Source organism: Colobus angolensis, unplaced genomic scaffold (genome assembly GCF_000951035.1).
Source record: "Colobus angolensis palliatus isolate OR3802 unplaced genomic scaffold, Cang.pa_1.0 Scaffold402, whole genome shotgun sequence".
Taxonomy (NCBI): Eukaryota; Metazoa; Chordata; class Mammalia; order Primates; family Cercopithecidae; genus Colobus; species Colobus angolensis.
This window is the reverse complement of record NW_012117400.1, coordinates 435,633-454,697: the sequence shown is the minus strand read 5'-3', so window position 1 is coordinate 454,697 and position 19,065 is coordinate 435,633. Positions and strand designations below refer to the sequence as shown.

Below are 19,065 nucleotides of genomic sequence, written 5' to 3'. Positions count from 1 at the left end.
GGCCGGGGCCGGGCCTGCCGAAAGCTCCTGGGCGGCCCGGCGGGAGCCCTGCTCTCCACTGCGGCCTACAGGGTTGTTACCCGGAGCCCTGCCCGTCCGCCCCACGTCTAGCCCCCTGCACACAGCGGCAGCCTTGAGCCATTCAGACTCCTTGGGTGTCCTGAAATGTGCCAAGAACGCTGGCCCCCACAGCCGTGAGTGTACGCGTTGCTGCTGCCCCAGCCCTCGTTTGGCAAGGGTGAGCTCAAGCAGTTGTGGTGAAGGCTTCCTGAGCCCGCCGGCAGAGCTCCTGCCACCCCGTACCTGTCCCCTCCTGGGCATCGTCCTTGAGCACTTGTCTGGACCGCCACCCCCGGTCCCCGCCCTGAGATGGGGAAGACCCCACAAGCAGCAACGCAGACTTACTCTTAAAAGTTTCTCCAGCTGGATGTCTCACCCAGCGACAGTTCCCCTTGCCCTCTTGATCCTGACAGGGAAGGGGTTCCCCACCCCTAGCCCTACAGACTTAGAACTTTTCCTAGAAACGAGATCTGCCCAAGGCCCACAGCTGGCCCCTGTTGGAGTCTCTTCCCAAGGGCCACCACCACTGTGGCCACTCCTAAGGAAGATGCCAACCATACCATGAAACCCATGGCTTCTCACGGGATAGACTTTACTGAGATGTACCAACTCAAGTATCTGAAATGACTATGCACACCCATGCTAACCTCCACGGGGGGACTTGTCCTGCTTACACACAAAGGCCCATCAGCTTCTGGAACAGGGCTGGTGCATGAGATGCTCAATGCATACAAGTTGACTTTTCAATTCTGGGATCTACCTTTCAAGGCCCAGCCTTTAGAGGGTACCTTCTAGTATGTGCATGTGAAGCTGGACTCCTTTGAGCAGTTGTCTCCTCCAGCCCCTTACCAACCTGGTGAGGCTGCTCCTGAGAGCCAAGGAAGTCTAAGTAACAAGGGGGCCCCCTTTGGGCAAACCCCTCAGCCTGCCCTTGTCTGGTCAGAGAACCAGGTTAGCAGTCAGCAGAGGGCATGTGAGGGTCCTGGCCAGAATGACACACAGGAGGAGCCACAGCCTGCAGGGGTGGGGGTGTCCAAAAGCACCACAGCACATCCAGACCTAGGGGGTGCCCCTACCATATGGGTCAGGAGCAGGGAGGTTGTGCTGCAGGCTGACTCATGCCAGGCCTTTCCTGTCACACGCTGAGCAGTGTGCCTGGAAAGCACTGGCTTGGAACAAGTTGAGGGGGCCGGTGAGGCCAGCATATGAAGGAGGCCTCCCTTGGCCTCTCGTGGCAGGCCTGAAGGCAGCTATCTGTGTCCAGGGACAGCCAGATCCAATGAGGAAACGCAGCACCATGCTGTCATGTGAGCTGGAGGGGGACTTCTGTCTTATAATGAAAGCCCAGACCTTGAGTCACTTTCACAGAGAGATTTATCGAGAATGCTAACAGCACAGGATACAGTACTTCCCAACAAAAGGTGCAAACGCGTCACTTAGAAAGGCATGCTGAGTATTCTTTGCTTTCACATGTATTAAAAAACTTACAAAAATAAAATAAAACTGCGTGCTGCCCATCTTTTCCAATAGTAAAAGAACCTTATGAAAAAATCACTGGATTTTACAACAAAAGACACAAACGGACATTTTTATGTAAATTTATAAGGCAAACTCTTTATATAATAAATAGGTTACAGGGATTCAGTGGGGGGGGGGTTTGAAACGTATACAGGTACATTCAGACAGGTTTACTGAAATGGTACAAATTTCCTTAATAAATTGCCTTTTGTTTTTAAATATATCAGTGCTTTCAGTCATTTGGCTATACACAAAGAACCTTTTTTCTGAACACTACAAAAAAGCAATCGATAATTTTTGTTTTTAAAACGACCTACTTATTTTCTAAAGTAATTGTCCCAAAACACAAAAACTGAAGGTGAATACGATACAGGGCTTTTAGAGACATCTCCAGCTAAGTGTGTCCCGGCCTCTCCCCGTGCCCCAAGTGCACCTCTCCCAACCTCAGACGGGTTTCCAGGCTGGAGCCAGCTCCCTTCTGCACAGGGTGGCCTGTTACTGGCAATGCTGTCCACAGCTCTCGGCCTCTGGGCTGGCACAGGGGAGTATGACTTCAACTCAGGAGGGGGCAGACACCCTGCCTGGCTCTTCCAGATGCTGCACCCCGCAATGGTCACTACAGTCAGCACTATCTCCACCTCTCAGAGGAGGGAGGGGCTGTCAGGTGTTTTGTGAGCCCAAAACCATGTCTAATGAGGGTAATGGCTTTTCTAAGATGTTTTTGCCATGGAATGGGAAGGGGGTTTCTCACATCTAAATTTTGCTGGGGATCGGATGACAGCCAAGAGAGTGCAAGCCCCCTCCATGGTCATTTTATTGCCCTGGGAAGGGGAGGGTGGGGAATAGAGATGTCACAGTGTTGAGCCCTGGAGGATGGGGTGGGATGTGACAGAAGTGTCTTAAACAGTAATGCCCATGGGGCACACCTTGGAGAGAGAATGCCCACCACCTGGTCTGTCCAGGAAGAGCTGCATCACGGGGAGTGGCCAAATGCATCTGCCAACATTAGCCTAACCTGTGCCCACAGCAGAGCATCCCAGCCTCCTGCTTGGGTGGGCCCAGCCCCATTCTCCCCAGCTCTTCAGCTCTGCGCACACACATCCCCTCCTGGTTCCCCTCAAGGAAACATCAATCTTGTCTTTCCTTAGAAGTACGGAATGGTGGTAATAATCTCAGGGGGAGGGGAAGCAAAACAAGAATCCACTGGGCAGAACAAAACCTGGTTTTGCTGTGACTTGGAAAGTGGCAACACATCAGCTATTCGGCTTGCTGGCTTGGAGTGGGACTCCCGGGCTCCACTGCTTTGGGTGGCTTCTGGCTGATCTGGGCAGGGGTCATCTGTGCGGCTCTCCCCTCTCATCTCAGTCAGCATCCCCCTCCCTCCGAATGCTTTTGTTTGTAAAGAAAAAGTGTCTAGAAATATTTGTCTCTGGAACAATTACTTTAAACATAGTTACAATACAGACTTCAGTTCAAACACAGAAGAGATTTACTTAGCAAAATTCCTTTCACCCACCAAAAATTACACAAATATAAGCCTCAACACCACAGTTAAGAGGACCAGTAGAGAGAACCTCATGTTTGGAACACAAAAGGAGAAATAAAAACCAAACCAAACCCAAACAGAAAAACCCCAGAAAGACAAGTAAAGGGCAAAGAAGGAAGGGGAAGGAGAGCAAACACAGCACACGTTACAGTGTCCAGATACACGGGAGCCCAGCACGGGCAAGGGCTCGGCACACATTGAGTAACAGTCCTGGTGATATTTGGTCATATATTCATCGACTACTGACTCTGGAGCGGCTGTTATTGATTGAAGCAGTGACAAATCAAACGGAAAGGAGGCCGTGGTAGCAAGGGAAGGAGCAGGCTTCAAGTTCTGCAAGCCTTTTGCACTCCACTGTCCAGCTCCCCAGAAACACTGAACTGGGTGGGCCCCACTCCATCCGGGCAGGGCTAGAGGTCACCGGGTGAGGCTAACTCGGGCGTCGATTTCATGTCAGTCAGAAAACACGTACGTGGACGCACGCAGACACCCACCTGTTCATGGCCAAACATCAGCGGCAACGGCCTCCTCGCCTCCTCTGCCCCCATCCCAGGCTGGGTGGGGAGAGAGCATTGTGACCCACTGCTAACACTGAACACATGCTGGAGCAGGCCCTGGATGTGGGCCCAGAGGCTGCCCCAGCCCTGGTCCTCCGAGGGGCTCGCGGATAGCCCGGCCACTGAAAGGGCCTATGGCTGTTTTTGTTTTGGATTCAGGCCTCAGAAGAAGCAATGACAGCAGGGAGGGAAGCTTTTGGCCCTGGTGATTATAATGCTCTCTGCTTTGGAAGAACAAGTTTCTGGATTTTTTTGGTGTTTCTAATTATTAAAAAAAGATGATCAAAAAGAACTGTTACAGCTAAACTCTCTAGCAGATATTGCTCATTAAGAATTACAAAAGCAAATGCAATTACTCATAGGATGGGGGAGAAGAAAAGGACATTTCTGGAGTCTTCACTACTTCCTGGATGGGACCCACTGGACTGATGCACGTGATTCTGGGGTCCCTGGCATTCTCCCTGGTGCAGCTCACAGGTTCCGAGACAGGCCAGGCCTCCTGTCTCCGCTCCAGCCCACAGGCTCGACAGAGTGGGAAGGATGAAACACACTCGGACCCTACTGGCAGGGAGGCCTGCGAGGCTGACTCTCCACATGGGCTCACCGTGACCAGGTCACGGGAAGGGAATTGGGGGAGTCAGGCCACCCCAGTGGACTCCAGCTCCCAGAGGTGGAAGGGGACCAGGCTGTGCCGACTACATTCCGGACTTCAGCAGGTCAAGGGAGCGCTCCTGCACCCAGAACCTTGGGACCTCTTTCACAAGCATGGGAGAAACAAGAGTGCAAGACCTGGGTGCTGCCTGGAGCCTCCTTCACCTGGCACAGGAAAGCCCTTGAAAGAAGCGAGGAAAAGACCACGAATCTGCTTGGACAGAAGAAGTGACCAGCAGACAGATTTGTCGTTTTTTTTTCTTTTTTTTTCTTTTTTTATTTTCCCTTGTCCTATGCTATGGTTATCAGAAATATTGTAATTAAGCAACAGGTATAATTTTAACAGGTCTTTTTTTGTGTGTGGAGCCACAAGCAAAATGAGTTTATAATTGTGCAATATACAGATATATATATAAAAATTCAACTGCTTTGTGTGTCTAGTCAGTGCGTTAAATAAAAGGGACAGAAAAACTAAAAGCAAAACTAAAAAGCAAAACAAAAGCCCAGGATAGAGGAGACAAAGCAGGCCTATGCGCACAGTCTATGCATTACTGGATATAATCAGGGTCACCAGGAAGAACAGCTTTGCCACTTGACACACAAACACTGCAGGGAGAGGGGCTATCAGTGGGCAGGAGCCAAACCTCTTAGCCTTTTCACCTTATCTGCTCTCACTGCTGAGCAGGACCTGATTAAAGGTAGGACAGAATGGGGGTTTTGGGGGCAAAGAGATTTCCAAATTCCCCAAATATTCTTGAATTCAAAGGTTGGATTTCCTCCAGGGTCTGGATGCTGCCTGTGCAAAGTCGGGGCCCGGAGTGGTAGCGGGGGGCTGTGCTCCCTCCTTGCACTGCCCTCACACCTGCCTCCTTCTGCCTCCTGACAGGGCAGGCAGGGGGCCTTGGGGAGGCAGTGAGAGACCAGCTCAGGCGGCCTGCTGATCCAAGGCGAGCAGAGCAGGAGTGGGCAAGGCAGGCTGCCCCTCAGGCAGAAGTGCCTTCCTAGTTCCCTGGGCGTTTTCCTGACATATCAGCGCTGGGGTAGGCTCTGTCAAGATGAGAAGAGTGGGAAGTAGGGTGGTGTTGGGCCTTCCAGGTCACTGGTGAACGCTCCACCTTCCATACCACTCCCAAAAGACAGGGTCAGAAGCCATGTCCTCAGGTCGGCTACCTCCACAGATTCCCCTTGCCTGTAATGCTCACCAGGCATCTCAGGCCAAGTGCTAAGTATTTTTAGAACAGTATTTTTGTAAAAGCTTGCTCTTATTCATTCAAAAACATCAGTATGTAATCTTCTGCCAAATGTTTTCTAGGTTTTCCTTCTAGATTGTTGGGAACTGACTTCAGGGTTCAGCTTTTCCCCTCTAATATGTAATTTTAGACCCTGGGGGAGGCAGTATCCTAGTGATTTATAACAAGTAGACTATGCCTTTTCTAAAGATTGATACAATAGCTAAAAGAGAAAGACACCAAAATGGAGAGAATCAACAAATCATTTCAGAGCAGAGAGAAGAGCAGGGAGACCCGGAGGGAAGGGTTCTGCCCCCAACTGGGCAGGTCCTCCAGACCCGCTCCATGGTAGGGGTTCCAGAAACAGCTCACTCCCTAAAGTCTAGGACACAGGTCCTAGAATCTGCAGGTATGAACTTGAAACAGGAATTCATTTGGGGCAATGACACAGGCTAAAAATGGATGCCCAAAGGTCTTCTTCAAGAACTGGTACCTATAACCTCCCCTGGCCCAGTCAGCCCAGAGAGCCTGACTGGAATGCTCTGGAAAAGGAGCTGTGGTTAGAGGGGGGATACAGAGTTCTAGCTGTCAGGCTCCACTTGGGCTAAACCAAATCTAGATGGTCCCGCCCAGGGGACTCCGCTCATATCCCTCTGCTCCCTCCTGGGCTTGAGCCGCTTATTAAGTGATTTAAAATTCAGAGGTTCTGTCAGCTAAAGAAACTCCTTTCTCCACCAAACTTGGCAGTTTGTGTCTGGTTATTACCCTTTTTCGCCATCACTGTCACAGCAATGAAAAGCTAGGCAGAGAAGCAGGTGACAATCTGGGGCTGCTCCCTATCCCAGGTGCACTGTTCATGCTTTTGGCCTGGAATGATGCCACCCAACAGAAGATTGTCTGCACCCGCGTCGGCACTCATGAGTAGCAGCTTCTGCCATCCAGCGAGCTGGATGCTGGGCCCCTTGGCTAGTTTGGCACTGATGGATTGGGGGATGTAGCATTTCTGGGTGTCCCCTGTGCCTTTTGACATGGGAATACAGCATCAGCAGACGGGAGCTGTGCTAGCGCCTGGCTGTGACCAAGGATCTCCAGCTCACTGAGCTGTCAAGGCCGGCGATCCCACTGGCTATGACAAGCCCACCACCAGGCAGGGCTGGGAGGGGTAGACCTGGGGGGAGCTCAACGACCTACAGTATTGTCAGGAGAGGAGGTAGTAACTAACAACTGGAACAAGGGTGGGGGAGACTGTGGATGTGACCCTAATGACCTAGCCCCACAGGTACTGGAAAGCTGTTGGTCTTCTTCTACTGTTCACAAATTCACTGAAAGAGGCCCCCATCTTCATAGTGTTCAAGTACAGACAAAATTGAGGTCACACCCCAAAACTGGGCCGGACACAGCTGGTGAGAATCCTACAGCTTAAGGCTTTCCCTCCAACCTCCTGTCAACCTGACCCCAAGGCAGGGGCAGCATGGGAGCTGCAGGGCCCCTGCCTGCCAGGGCAATAAACCGCCAAGGCTGTCTGCTGAAAGGCGAGTGACTCGTGATGCCTTTGGGAAAGAAGAGGGAATGAGGAAGAAAGAGGGAAACAGAGAGAAAACCCTAAGGAGCCTCAGGCCCCACTGGCAGCTCTGGAATAAACTCGAAGGGAAAGAGGCTGGGGAACAAGGGAGCTGCAGGTGGGGCCCGAATGAAATAAAGTGACAGTTGAAATGCTGTGTTCCCAACCACGACTGCCCAATCGGCCCTGAATGAACTGTCATGGGTGACAGGGGGGCCTGGTGGGCCACGCACTCCTCTTACCAGGACCAGATGACACCCAGGTGATGGGGAAGCAGCTCCGGACAATGAGTGCAGAAGCCACATTTCATCTGACTAAGTATAATGCATAAAAACCCAACTGACCAAAATAAACATCTTCTCAGTGACAACCTGGTCGGATGCTGCGCTCTTGTGGATTAAGTGTCCTTTGGTGGTGCCAGGAGTACGAGGCCACTATGGGGGCAGGAGCCTTTTGTCCTTGGAGGAAGAGTTCTGGAGGACTCACCCTCTCCTCTGATTCCCCTTCCCTTCCTGGGGAAGAGTCAGAAGTGAAGCTGGGGGGGGGGGGGGGGGGGGGGTGTCAACAGCAGAGCAGGTGGAAGGGATCAGGGATCGGGCTGATGGGAGTTTGGTTGCAGGACTTGCTTTTACAGCATAAGAAAATGGATACATATATGCTAGAAAGTCCAACTATGAGACTCTACAAACAGAATGGGGCAAACTCTCTCACTTCTAACCATTCCAGAAGAGACAAACACGTTTTTTTCTTAAGCTACTGACTGCAACTGTCAACTATGGTTCCTGATCACTAGACTGGCAAAGGAAGAGTGCTAGACAGTTTCTATGATGTTCCACTCCTTCATGACTACACCGCAGTAAGGAAGCCAGGGACAATAACTGAAATACACAAGACAACACGCACTTGACAGTTCATGGTAGCAGCTCACGTGGGACATGCCTGTGGGTGTTTCTGGAAGCATAAGACTGCTGTCTCATTTGCTACTTTGATAAGGTACTTCTCAGTTGGACAGATTTAGATATAAGAGACATCTCTGTAAACACAGAAAAGAATATACCAATATGATGAAGATATGCAGCTAGATAAGGACTTCCTGAACAGAGGTTAAAAAGATGGGATCCCAAACGAAAACTGATCAATTAAAAACCCACAGCAAGCCCATGCCTCGAAGCCCCTACACCACAGTTATGGACCAGATAGTGAAATGTGTGGTATTCTGGTCCCACTATCTGCATCGAGCAAAAGCAAAACATTTCCATTACAGAAGAACTCCAAGGGAAAAGGAGGAGCAGAGGAAGGGCTGGGGACCTAGGTGCTGGTCCCGGCTCGGGTCTCGGGAGTTCTGCATCAGTACCGCTGCTGCCCTGCTGCACTACGCTAGACTCTGGACTTCTGAGTGAGGTCAAGGTCGGGTGGCATGGAGCCCCTGTTGGGCCACTCAATGACTGGCAGGCCACAGGGGGCCTCTGTGCTTTCCTCAGCTACCAAATGGGGCCCAGCTCCTCCAGGCCACTTCTCTAGAACAGAAGGGTGAAAAGGCTCGTTGTTCAGGGTGGGAAATGCCTTTTGCTTTTTCTTGCCAAGGAAGAGGGGGCTACCTAGGAGAGCAAGACCTTGCTGCTCTCTTGCTCTTCACAGACAGGCCAGGTAGGACTCAGAAGAGCCCAAGGCCTCCTCAGGGCTCAAAACAGGGTGGGGCTGGTACTGGCAGCAGGAGGACAAAGGGCAGGCAGAGTTCTAGGAACTGGAGCCGACACGTGTGGTTGGGCACTGCGGCTGCCTGGAAGAGAAGGGATGAACTAGGAAGGAGGACAGAGGAAGGGAAAGAACTGAAAGAATGAAATGAACAAAAGGCAGAAATGGAAGCAGAGAAGAGAAACCAATCAGGAAGTCCTTATAAAATTGCAGCAAACACTTAGAGTTTCGGAGCTTCGTGGGAACCCTATGTGCTGAGCCCACTTTAAAACAAGCGCAGGTATATATACAAATCCAGGTAGTTCTCAACACCATCACATCTGCTGGCTTGAGGGACTAAATGTCACCAATTCAAGCCAGTTTGCTCTCAGAGCATCTGTTTGTTTTGAAGTGGGAACATGAAGACTCAATAGTGCAAATAATTCTAAGCTGTCCCTAACGGAGTAGAATTGGAAAGTAACTGGAAGAACATTTTCTTCTCCTCCCCCTTTGCCCCCTCCCCTGTCCACTAAGTCCCTAACTACCAGTCACAGACTGCTCTGAGAGATTAGGTATCCCTCTCACCCCGCTGTGTTCGGCCCGGCCTGACCCTGGGCCAGCCTGCCTGTGCCTTGTCCTACTGCCTCCATGGCCTCTCTAGCGCCACCCACTGGAGGACGTCCCTTGAGAATGGACCATGCCACCTCACCCTGGGCCATCCTCTCCTGTGATTCAGTCCAGTCTACACCCAGTAGTTCAAGGGACAACTCCCTCCTAGCCATGCCAGAGCTGGAGCAGACAGGTGCCACTTTCCTGTCCTGTGAAGCGTCCTCGCCAGTTTTGGATTGGGGCTGGTGTGGGGCCAGATTTGAGCCGCCATGGGTGGGATCGCACCGGCCATAGCCACTGGTCATATCCATCTTCTCTAAAGAATCCAACTGTCTCTCCTGCCTCACACCTCCCTGTCCCAACGTGGTTGGGAGTGGGGGAGGTGGGGGGAGCTGGGGGAGTGGTAGACGGGGCACTGATGGCACCGAAAACGGGAGTGTCCTCTCAACTGCTCTGTCTCTAACGACCACATGGGGGAAAGGTTTGGGCGGGAGGGGAGGTGCCTGGTCAACAGCTTGTCTGGTCAGTAGTATCTGCAGCAAGCCTTGTTGAAGGAGCCTAGTTTAGAAAAGTGCAAAGCTACTTCTGGCCCTGGTTAGGTCTTCAACCTGACTGTGCTTGTCGGTAAGAAAAACATCCCCAATGCTCCAACTACTCCCACCCTGAAGCCACGAAACTCTAAGTTTACTGAAAGAAAAAAAAATATTTTTTATTTCAGTTAATCGGGAAGCTTTGTCAGAGCCCTACCCATAAGGAGAAGAGACAACAGCTGCCTTTATTCTTGTTGGTTTGCTTTGCAATCCGCTCTGTGTAAAGTCAGCTAACTCTCTCGGTCACGGGCGTCCGGCTGTCCACAGGCTCCTCTCTGTTTGGCCTTGGCATGGAGGATGAAACAATGTCTTTGCGCTCTCCCTCCCCTCGGTGTTTGTACTTTTCTGCGGCCGTGGCGGCGGTGGCGACCGCGGGCTGAGTCTTAGCTGGCTCCTTGGGGCAGCCGTCGCTCTCCAGTGAGCCTCCTCTGGGCATCTTCTCCTCTTTGCAGACGCTGCTGCTCAAGTCCTGGGGCTCAGGGGGGCTGGTGGGGTCCTCGGAGCTCTCGGGCTCGGGTGGAGGTGGGGGCAGGGGTGGGAGCAGCGGCACGGGGGCCTTTGGGGACTCTGAGTGGTGGTGATGGTGGTGGTGCTCCTTCTTGGGGGGCGAGGAGGCGCTGCTACTGCGCCCCTTGGGGCTGCTCTCCTTGCTTTTCCGCCCAGGGCTCTTACAGGTCTTCAGTCCCTTCCCGCTCTTCTCACCGAGGGTGGACACCAGTAGGGGCTTCACCACTTCCTTGACCTCGATGCTGACCGTCTCCCGGGTCTTGCGCTTCTTGATGGGGAGTACGGTCTCCTGCACAGATCGGATAGAAGACTCCTTCACGGCTTTCTTTTTGGCCTCGGCGGCAGCGGCTGCCACCACACTCCCCGGCTTTCGGCCGCGTTTCTTGGGAATGGCCTGAGGGTCGGCCTCAGCTTTTCGCTTCCTGCCAGGGCGTTTGATCACCATGACCTGGGTGGATGTGGTGGCCCCACCCCCCTCAGCCTTGCCCCCTGGCGAAGTTTGAAAAGGCATCTTGACAAGGAGCTTCCCAGGACTTTTCTCCAGGACCCTTTTCACCTGCACACCCTCTGACGTGGCCGCCTTGGGTCTCGTGGTGCCGCTCCCTTTGGGGCGTCCCCGGCCTCTGCCAGTTCCTGGAGCTTTGGGAGATTTGGGCTTCTTAGGTGGTTTCTGCTCTCGCCGGGAGGGGCTCCCTCTCCCAGTTACCGTGAAGTCAAAATCATTAGGGTCCAGGGATGTGTCGCCTACCTTTTCGAAGTACGCAATCAACTCCACTTTAGAGCGAAAGGCTTTTCCCTGGGGACTGTGGGGACAAATGGAAAGACGTAAGAAACAATTAGAGGCTCTCCATGGCAATGTCAGAGATAGGGCAGAGCAGATGCTGGTGACAACACTCTGATAAACGTTACTATTGAACAAGAGTTACACTGCCTGGCTACCCCTGAGGACCTGTCACCAAAGCCACTCACTCGTCTGCCTGCCGCTGACCCCCCAGGCCTCTCCAAAGTCCAGCAACCAAAGAGTCAGGCCTGGTACAGAAGGGCTGTTGGGCTGAGGCCCATTCTGCTGGTTGGTGCCTGGGCCTGAGTCACCATCTAGAACATTCCCAATTCTGAACTCAGGTATGGTGCTCAGTCTCTCCAGGAATCAGTTTCAACAAGATAATCCCTTGCTCACCCTTCTCAGGGTTATGGAATTAAATGAGGCTGTCTGCAAATGTCATCTGAAAACTGCTAACCTTTTTGGGATCATTTAATGTGCAGAACTGAAACATGCTTCTTCACTCCTCTGAACTCCTGGCTCTGCAAGTTCCTCTGCTTCCGCAGCAATTCCATCTCCAGATAAGTACTCGAGGTATGGAGAGGATAGAGGGCCTGCTACCTTAAGAACTTCCCACTCAGGACAGCAACCTCTTTACATGGTCATTTCAAGCATACCTGATCTCAGTGTTTATTGTTCATGTTCCCCCCGCCCCCGCCCTGGGGTTAGACATATCCATTTTCCTGCTCCATGAGGGATCCCTGTCCCCACCCTCCCTGCCCTGTGGAGGCAGGAGTTGCTCTTACTTACTTGATCAAATACACATCATACTTCCCAGCAGAGCGACCAGATTTCCTTTGCTTAAGCTTCCGTGTCCAGCCTTCAGGCAGGGTGGGGTCATCATACATAGGTCCCCGGTCACGGATGATGGAGCGCCGCTGTTTGGGGGAGGCAGAAGCTTCGGGCACAGCCGGGGCAGACCCCGACCCTTCTGATGTCTCCGCTTTGCCTGCCTCTGCGGGCTCAGCAGAGTGGTGGGCTGACGGCTGCACTGGCTCATGCTTGCCCTCTTTGTCTTCTTTCTTATCTTTCTTCACCTTTTTAAACTTGAGGGGTTTGTCCTTGAGGCCCTGGAGATCCTGGTCTTCTGACTTTTCTTCCCTGAAGTATTAAACAAGTATGTAAGTATCACAGAGAACATGCCAGTCTGCAGAACAAGTGGGCAGAGACAGGCTTGGATCCCCACCACATGCAAGGCCCCACGCCATCATACACTCAGATCTTGACGTCCTTTCCCAGGACAACAGAGCCTTGGGCCAAGTTGGGACCCAAATATTTCTTTAGGAATTTGGGCTACGGGTGGTGCTGGCCGGTGTGCCTGACCTGCACTGTGGCCACCTGTAAGTCTCCTAGCACTGCGGGAGAATCAGAGCCCTTTCCTCTGAGCGGAAACACCGTGGCTCCTGAGCATACCGCCCCAGCATGAGTCATGAGTCGAACCTCAAGGGTCTCTGAGCTCGATGCTGACAAGAGGCCTTCGACTGCTGGGAAGGGAGTCAAATGGGAGAGGGGGTCTCCTTTGTGAAAGCCAGGGCTTGGGTGTCTTCTCGGTTTTCTAGAATGAATGCTCAATGAGGCACACAGTACAGTGTCATGGAGAGCCAGCCAACCTGCACTCAAATCCTTTGCCGCTTTCCAAACATGAACCCAGCAAATGACCTCAGCATTCTGTGCTTCAGTTTCCTTATCTTGACAACAGGTAACCCCATCTAGGCATCCTTACTGTGAGCATCACAGGAGAAAAGGCACAATGGCAGTAGATAAATATCAGCTAACTCAGGCCACAGGAAACTGCCGCCTAGGTTTCTGGGGTGATAAGAGAAGTGGTCCCAGGTGCAGTGAGCCTTTAACACAAGATGTTCCCTGATGAGGAATGGCCTCGGCCACAGCAGACGCGGCGAGAAGAGCAAGGAAAAAGGTGTGGTCCAGGCAGACCCATATGTCCCCCTCCTGCTGGTGCAGAAGAGCACCCTACCTATTCTAGTGTGGGAGGCTTCCCCATTCTTTTCTGGTGACAGCAGCAGCTCCTCCTCTACACATCACTTTAGCCTGGTGGGGTCTCATCAGAAATGGCCACCATGAGGCCCCACGCCCCAGGATCAGTGTCTGGCCATGATGCTCTAGTTATCTGTCTAGTATGCCACCGTGAGACCTCCTAGGACTCCAGAGCCTCAGCAACAACAGGGGCAGCTTGGAAAGAAGCAGCAGCCACCTGCGAGTCCCTTCGTTAGCAGTTCATTCTGGAAAAGAGCATGACTACTCCTGCCCTCCGTGTTCTCAGCCCCACAACTCCCCTGTCCCATGTGGTTCACATCAGTGCTGGTCACTGCCTTGTGGCTGGTCTACCCCAAGAGACTTCCCCTCTTGTCTACACTGCACAGACTGTGCAATGAGGGCACCATGGCACTCGCTGGCAAGCATCCTTGGGAAACCAGGACTCCAATGATGTAGGGAAGTTACTCAAGGCGGTCAGTGCTGGGACTCGGAAGCTACAAGGATGTATCTTTCCAGAACCATCAGGTCAGGTGTGGGGAGGCAAGAGACGTTCCAATCTAGTGACAAGATCTTAGACTGAGGGAATGTCTTGTCCCCACTATGATTCACCCCTGAGTTCCTCCCTATCCTGTATCTTCCTCCAGCAGTTTAGGGCCCAGAGTGTGGCTGCCAGTCACCTAAAGCCACTGCATACACAGAGGCATCCTACAACCCACAGGGCAGTCTTTCTTGCTGTAAAATGGGGTCCCTATTCTGTTGCAGTACAGAGCTCGCTTTTCTTTTTTTTTGAGACGGAGTCTCGCCCTGTCACCCAGGCTGGAGTGCAATGGCGTAATCTCAGCTCATCACAACCTCCGCCTGCTGGGTTCAAGTTATTCTCCTGCCTCAGCCTCCTGAGTAGCTGGGATTGCAGGTGCGCGCTACTACGCTGGGCTAATTTTTGTATGTTTAGTAGAGACGGGGTTTCACCATGTTGGACAGGCTGGTCTTGAACTCCCTACCTCATGTGATCGACCCGCCTCAGCCTCCCAAAGTGCTGGAATTACACGCATGAGCCACCGCGCCCAGCCAGAGCTTGCTTTTCAAGTCTCCGAGTCTTATGGCTCTCAGTGGGAAATGATGAAGAACGTTGGGAAGCTAGGTGCGGCCTGTGGCCCACCCAAGATCAGCCTTGGAGAATGGACCCCTAGGCAGCTCCCCATAAAGGAAGGAGAGAAGGGGAGCCACCAGCAGAGTGGGCCAAGAAAGCAGATAGATGGGAATCGCTACTTCTACACAATCCATCATGGCGCTGCCTAATGCCAGGGCTGCTCCCTGGAACTTGGACGGTCCTGATGTCAGAGAAAAACAGTGAACTAATGGGAAAGATCTGGCTTCTTCGAAACTCTCATTTGCATTTCCCAAATACCTTAATCACCATGAGGTCAAATTATAAACCTAAACATGACCTAAGGAATGCCTTCTAGAAATCTATATAGACACCTCCAGAAATCTCAAAAAATATATGCATGACGTTATTTGCTACAGCATTATTTTTACTAGTCAAAGGCTTCCAATACCTCAGATCCCTATCACCAGGGCACTTGTTAAATAAACTTATGGTGCACCCACACACTGGAGTACTGTGCAGCTCCAAAGGGACTAAACAAGAGCTCTAAGAACTGCGATGGAGTGATTTCCAGGATCCACTGTGAAGCAAAAGGAGCAAAGTGCAAACATATCTACTGCATGTTACCTAGGTAAGAAAGAAGGGCGGGGTATTAAGGAAGGACACACCATGAACTAATGAAATTGATTCCCTGCATGGGGTGGGGGAACAATGTGAAGGTACAGGCACAGGAGTGAGACCTAGCTGAACATGCCTTAGTGTAATTCTGACTTCTGAATCATGTAAATGTTTATATTACCCAAAATAAAATTCAAACTAAAAGTAACAAAACCTTATTACACTTAATGCAAATAGAAACAAATGATTTTGGGCCAGGCATGGTGGCTTCAGCCTACAATCCCAGCACTTTGGGAGGCTGAGGTGGGAGGATTACTTGAGCCCAGGAGTCTGAGGCTGCAGTGAGCCATGACTATTACATCACTGCACGCCAGCCTGAGCGACAGAGCGAGACCCCGTCTCTCTCTTTTTTTTTTTTGAGACAGTCTTGCTAGAGTGCAATGGCAGGCGTGATCTTGGCTTACTGCAACCTCTGACTCCCGAGTTCAAGTGATCCTCTTGCCTCAGCTTCCCAAGTAGCTGGGATTACGGGCGCCTGCCACCATGCCCGGCTAATTTTTGTATTTTTAGCAGAGATGGGGTTTCACCATGCTGGCAAGGCTGGTCTTGAACTCCCAACCTCAGATGATCCACCCGCCTTGGCTTCCCAAAGTGCTGGGATTACAGGCATGAGCCACCATGCCTGGCTGAGACTCTGTCTCTTTAAAAAAAAAAAAGAAACAAATTTAATTCTACACCAAACTGACAATATACCACAGAGAAAAGATTTATTTCAAATAACTTTTGACTACAGTGCTCTGAAAACCTGTAGTGGGACATACTCCAAGGCCAACAATAACACTCCAGGGGCAGTAAACACACTGGATTGGCTCCCAGGAGACAGATGTGATTCTGCTTCTGGGGCATCTTGTGCCAGAAAGCCTGGGGAGTGCAAGAGAAAAACAGGGAGGGCCCGTGAGAGGCCTCTAGCAGTGGCCCAGGTGTGGTCCAGGGTGGGGGCAGTTGAGGATTTGGGGCTGGTCTAGGTGGTGAAGCAACAGAGCTCGCCAGTGGATGAGTGCGGGGGGTGAGGGGCAGGGGTGAGTCAGGGACCATGTCCAAAGCCTGGGGAGATGGTGGTGCCACTGACTGAGAAGGAAGAGACTGAGGGGTTGGCCGGGCGCGGGGGCTCCCGCCTGTAATCCCAGCACTTTGGGAGGCGGAGGCAGGTGGATCACCTGAGGTCTGGAGTTCAAGCCCAACCTGGCCAACATGGTGAAACCCTGTCTCTACTAAAAATACAAAAATGAGCCAGGCCTGGTGGCAGGTGCCTGTAGTCCCAGCTATGCGGAAGGCTGAGGGAGGAGAATCGCCTGAACCCAGGAGGCAGAGGTCGCAGTGAACTGAGATCGCGCCACTGCACTCTAGCCTAGACAACAGAGTGAGACTCCGTCTGAAAAAAAGGCAAAACAAAACAAAAAAAACCACTGGAGCAGCAGGGGAGCAACACCCACAGCGAGTTATACCATCAAGGAGAGAAAACAATTCTTCAGCTACTCACTATAAAGGGGGGAAACCCAGCTGTGATCAGATTCAGAGTTGGGCCTGAATGAACTGTTTGCTTGGGGGTTTTAAAGGCTTTTTATTGTGGTAAAACATACAAAACAGATCGGGTGTAGTGGCTTACACTTATAATCCCAGCACTTTGGGAGGTGAGACAGGTGGATCGCTTGAGCTCAGGAGTTTGAGACCAGCCTGGGCAACATAGCAAAACCCTGTCTCTACAAAAAACAAAAAACGAAACAAAAACAAAAAAACCCACAAAATTAGCTGGGCGTGGTGGTATGTGCCTGTAATCCTAGCTACTTGGGAGGCTGGGGCAGGAGGATCACTTGAGCCTAGGATGTTGAGGCTGCGGTGAGCTGCTGATCATGCCACTGCACTCCAGCCTGGGCGAATTAACCAGACACATACAGACACATATATATGTCTCAACTATATATATATGTGTGTGTGTGTGTGTATACGTGTGTATATATATACACAAAACAAAGTTTACCGTTTTAACTATTTCTAAGTGTACAATGAATGAACTTTTTTTTTTTGTTTTTGAGATGGAGTCTTGTTCTGTCACCCAAGCTGGAGTGCAGTGGTGCAATCTTAGCTTACTGCATGCAGACTCTGCCTCCTGGGTTCAAGTGATTCTCCTGCCTCAGCCTCCTGAATAGCTAAGATTACAGATGCACGCCACCACGTCCAGGTAGTTTTTGTATTTTTAGTAGAGACGGGGTTTCGCCATGTTGGCCAGGCTGGGCTTGAGCTCCTCAGGTGATCTGCCTGCCTCGGCCTCCCAAAGTGTTGGGATTACAGGCGTGAGCCACCATGCCCAGCCCTAAATGAACTTTTAATAGCACTGAAGATGGGAGATAAAGGGTCTTTAACTCTACTGTAATATTCTCGTTCTTTCTAATTGAAATTACCTGAAGCAAATATATTCTGTGGAAAGGCACATGGGTGTTTGTTAATTTGCTGGCTGCTACTTTTAAAGACAATTTCAAAAAACCCACAAAGAAGCCTGGATTCTGCCGGGTGTGGAGTGCAGGTAAAAATGATTAAAAACGTGGATGGAGCTGGAGTCCATCGTCTTCAGTGACACAGCTCAGACACAGAAAGTCAAATGCCGTATGTTCTCACTTAGAAGCAGGTGCACATGGACAGAGTGAGGAATGGCAGACACTGGAGACTGGGAAATGGGAAAGGTGGGAGGTGGTGAGGGATGAGAAATTACTTAATGCGTACAATGTCCACTATTCAGGTGATGGCTACACTGAAAGCCCAGACTTCACCACTACACAATATATCCATGCAACAAAACTGCATTTGTATCCCTTAAATTTAACAAATAAAAAACAATGATAGAAAACAGGCACTCCAGATGAGTTTACCCTAGCCCAGAGGGCCTGCCCAGTCCCAGGGTGACCTGGGCATTTGCACACCCTCACTGGGCCTTCACTGCAGGACCCAAGGGAAGGAGGCTGGGCTAGGGTGCCAGGTGACTCCCCAAGGCTGTCCCCCAGGGAGTTTATGGTGTTTGCTGAAACACAAACTTTTTCAAAGAAACCTGTCAGGTGTGGTGGCTCATGCCTATAATCTCAGCACTTTGGGAGGCCGAGGTAGGCGGATCACCTGAGATCAGGAGTTCAAGACCCGCCTGGCCAACATGGTGAAACCCCATCTCTATTAAAAATACAAAAATTAGCTGCGCATGGTGGTGCACGCCTGTAATCCCAGCTACTCGGGAGGCTGAGGCAGGAGAATCATTTGAACCCAGGAGGCAGAGGTTGCAGCGAGCTGAAATCACGCCACTGCACTCCAGCCTGGGTGACAGAGTGAGACTCCATCTCAAAAACAAACAAACAAAAAACAAACAAAAAAAAACATACACCACTCTTCATCCTCCCTCTAATCAGAACCCTGCTCCCCCGCCCCCACACAATTTTGATTACGAGGAGAACTAAATACCTAGTTCACAAGTTCATGTATTTTAGAGTTGAAGTATCCTCAGAAAAACCACCTATTCAACTCTTGAGTGTTACAGATGGAAAAAAGGAAGTTCGACTAGACAGAAGAACTTGTCTGAGATCACCATGAGTCACAAACACACGTCTGTTCACCAACTGCCTTGGCTCTGAGGTAGATCCTGCAGCATCCTTCCACCTCCAAGAGCTCACAGTTTCGAAGGGAGGACAAATAGGTAACAACAACATAGTTCCAGTCTCCCTTCCCCCTGAAGAAAGCTTGTTCCAGGCACAGTGGAAGCACAGGGGTGTGGATAATGAATCAGGAGTGGGTGGGCTGTCAGGGCTTATGAATTCCACAGGCGGGACGGAGGGCTCAGAGCATGCCAGGCCAGATGGGCAGAGGTGGCACTATCAACATGGTTATAGCTCCCACCCTATCACCAGTGTGACACCCCTCCCTAGAAGAAAAAGTGACCAATGATGCCCACCCTGTGTCACCAGAAGCTCTGGGCCTAACCCTGT

The 19,065-nt window shown here is 51.3% G+C and overlaps 1 protein-coding gene across 2 annotated transcripts in view; it reads right to left on the bottom strand.

Moving 5' to 3' along the window:
- Positions 1-1,417: 1,417 nt before the first annotated feature.
- The window catches only part of MECP2 (methyl CpG binding protein 2), a 72,144-nt gene continuing 54,496 nt past the window's right edge, over positions 1,418-19,065 (bottom strand). The window contains exons 2-3 of one of the 2 annotated variants that reach the window (XM_011955891.1): positions 12,073-12,423; positions 1,418-11,305 (exon numbers count right to left, since the gene is read on the bottom strand). In XM_011955891.1, coding sequence (XP_011811281.1) covers positions 10,222-11,305; positions 12,073-12,423 — 1,435 coding nt within the window. In that variant the 3' untranslated portion in view covers positions 1,418-10,221. The remainder of the gene's footprint in view (positions 11,306-12,072; positions 12,424-19,065) is intronic. The other variant, XM_011955892.1, reaches the window with a different exon arrangement.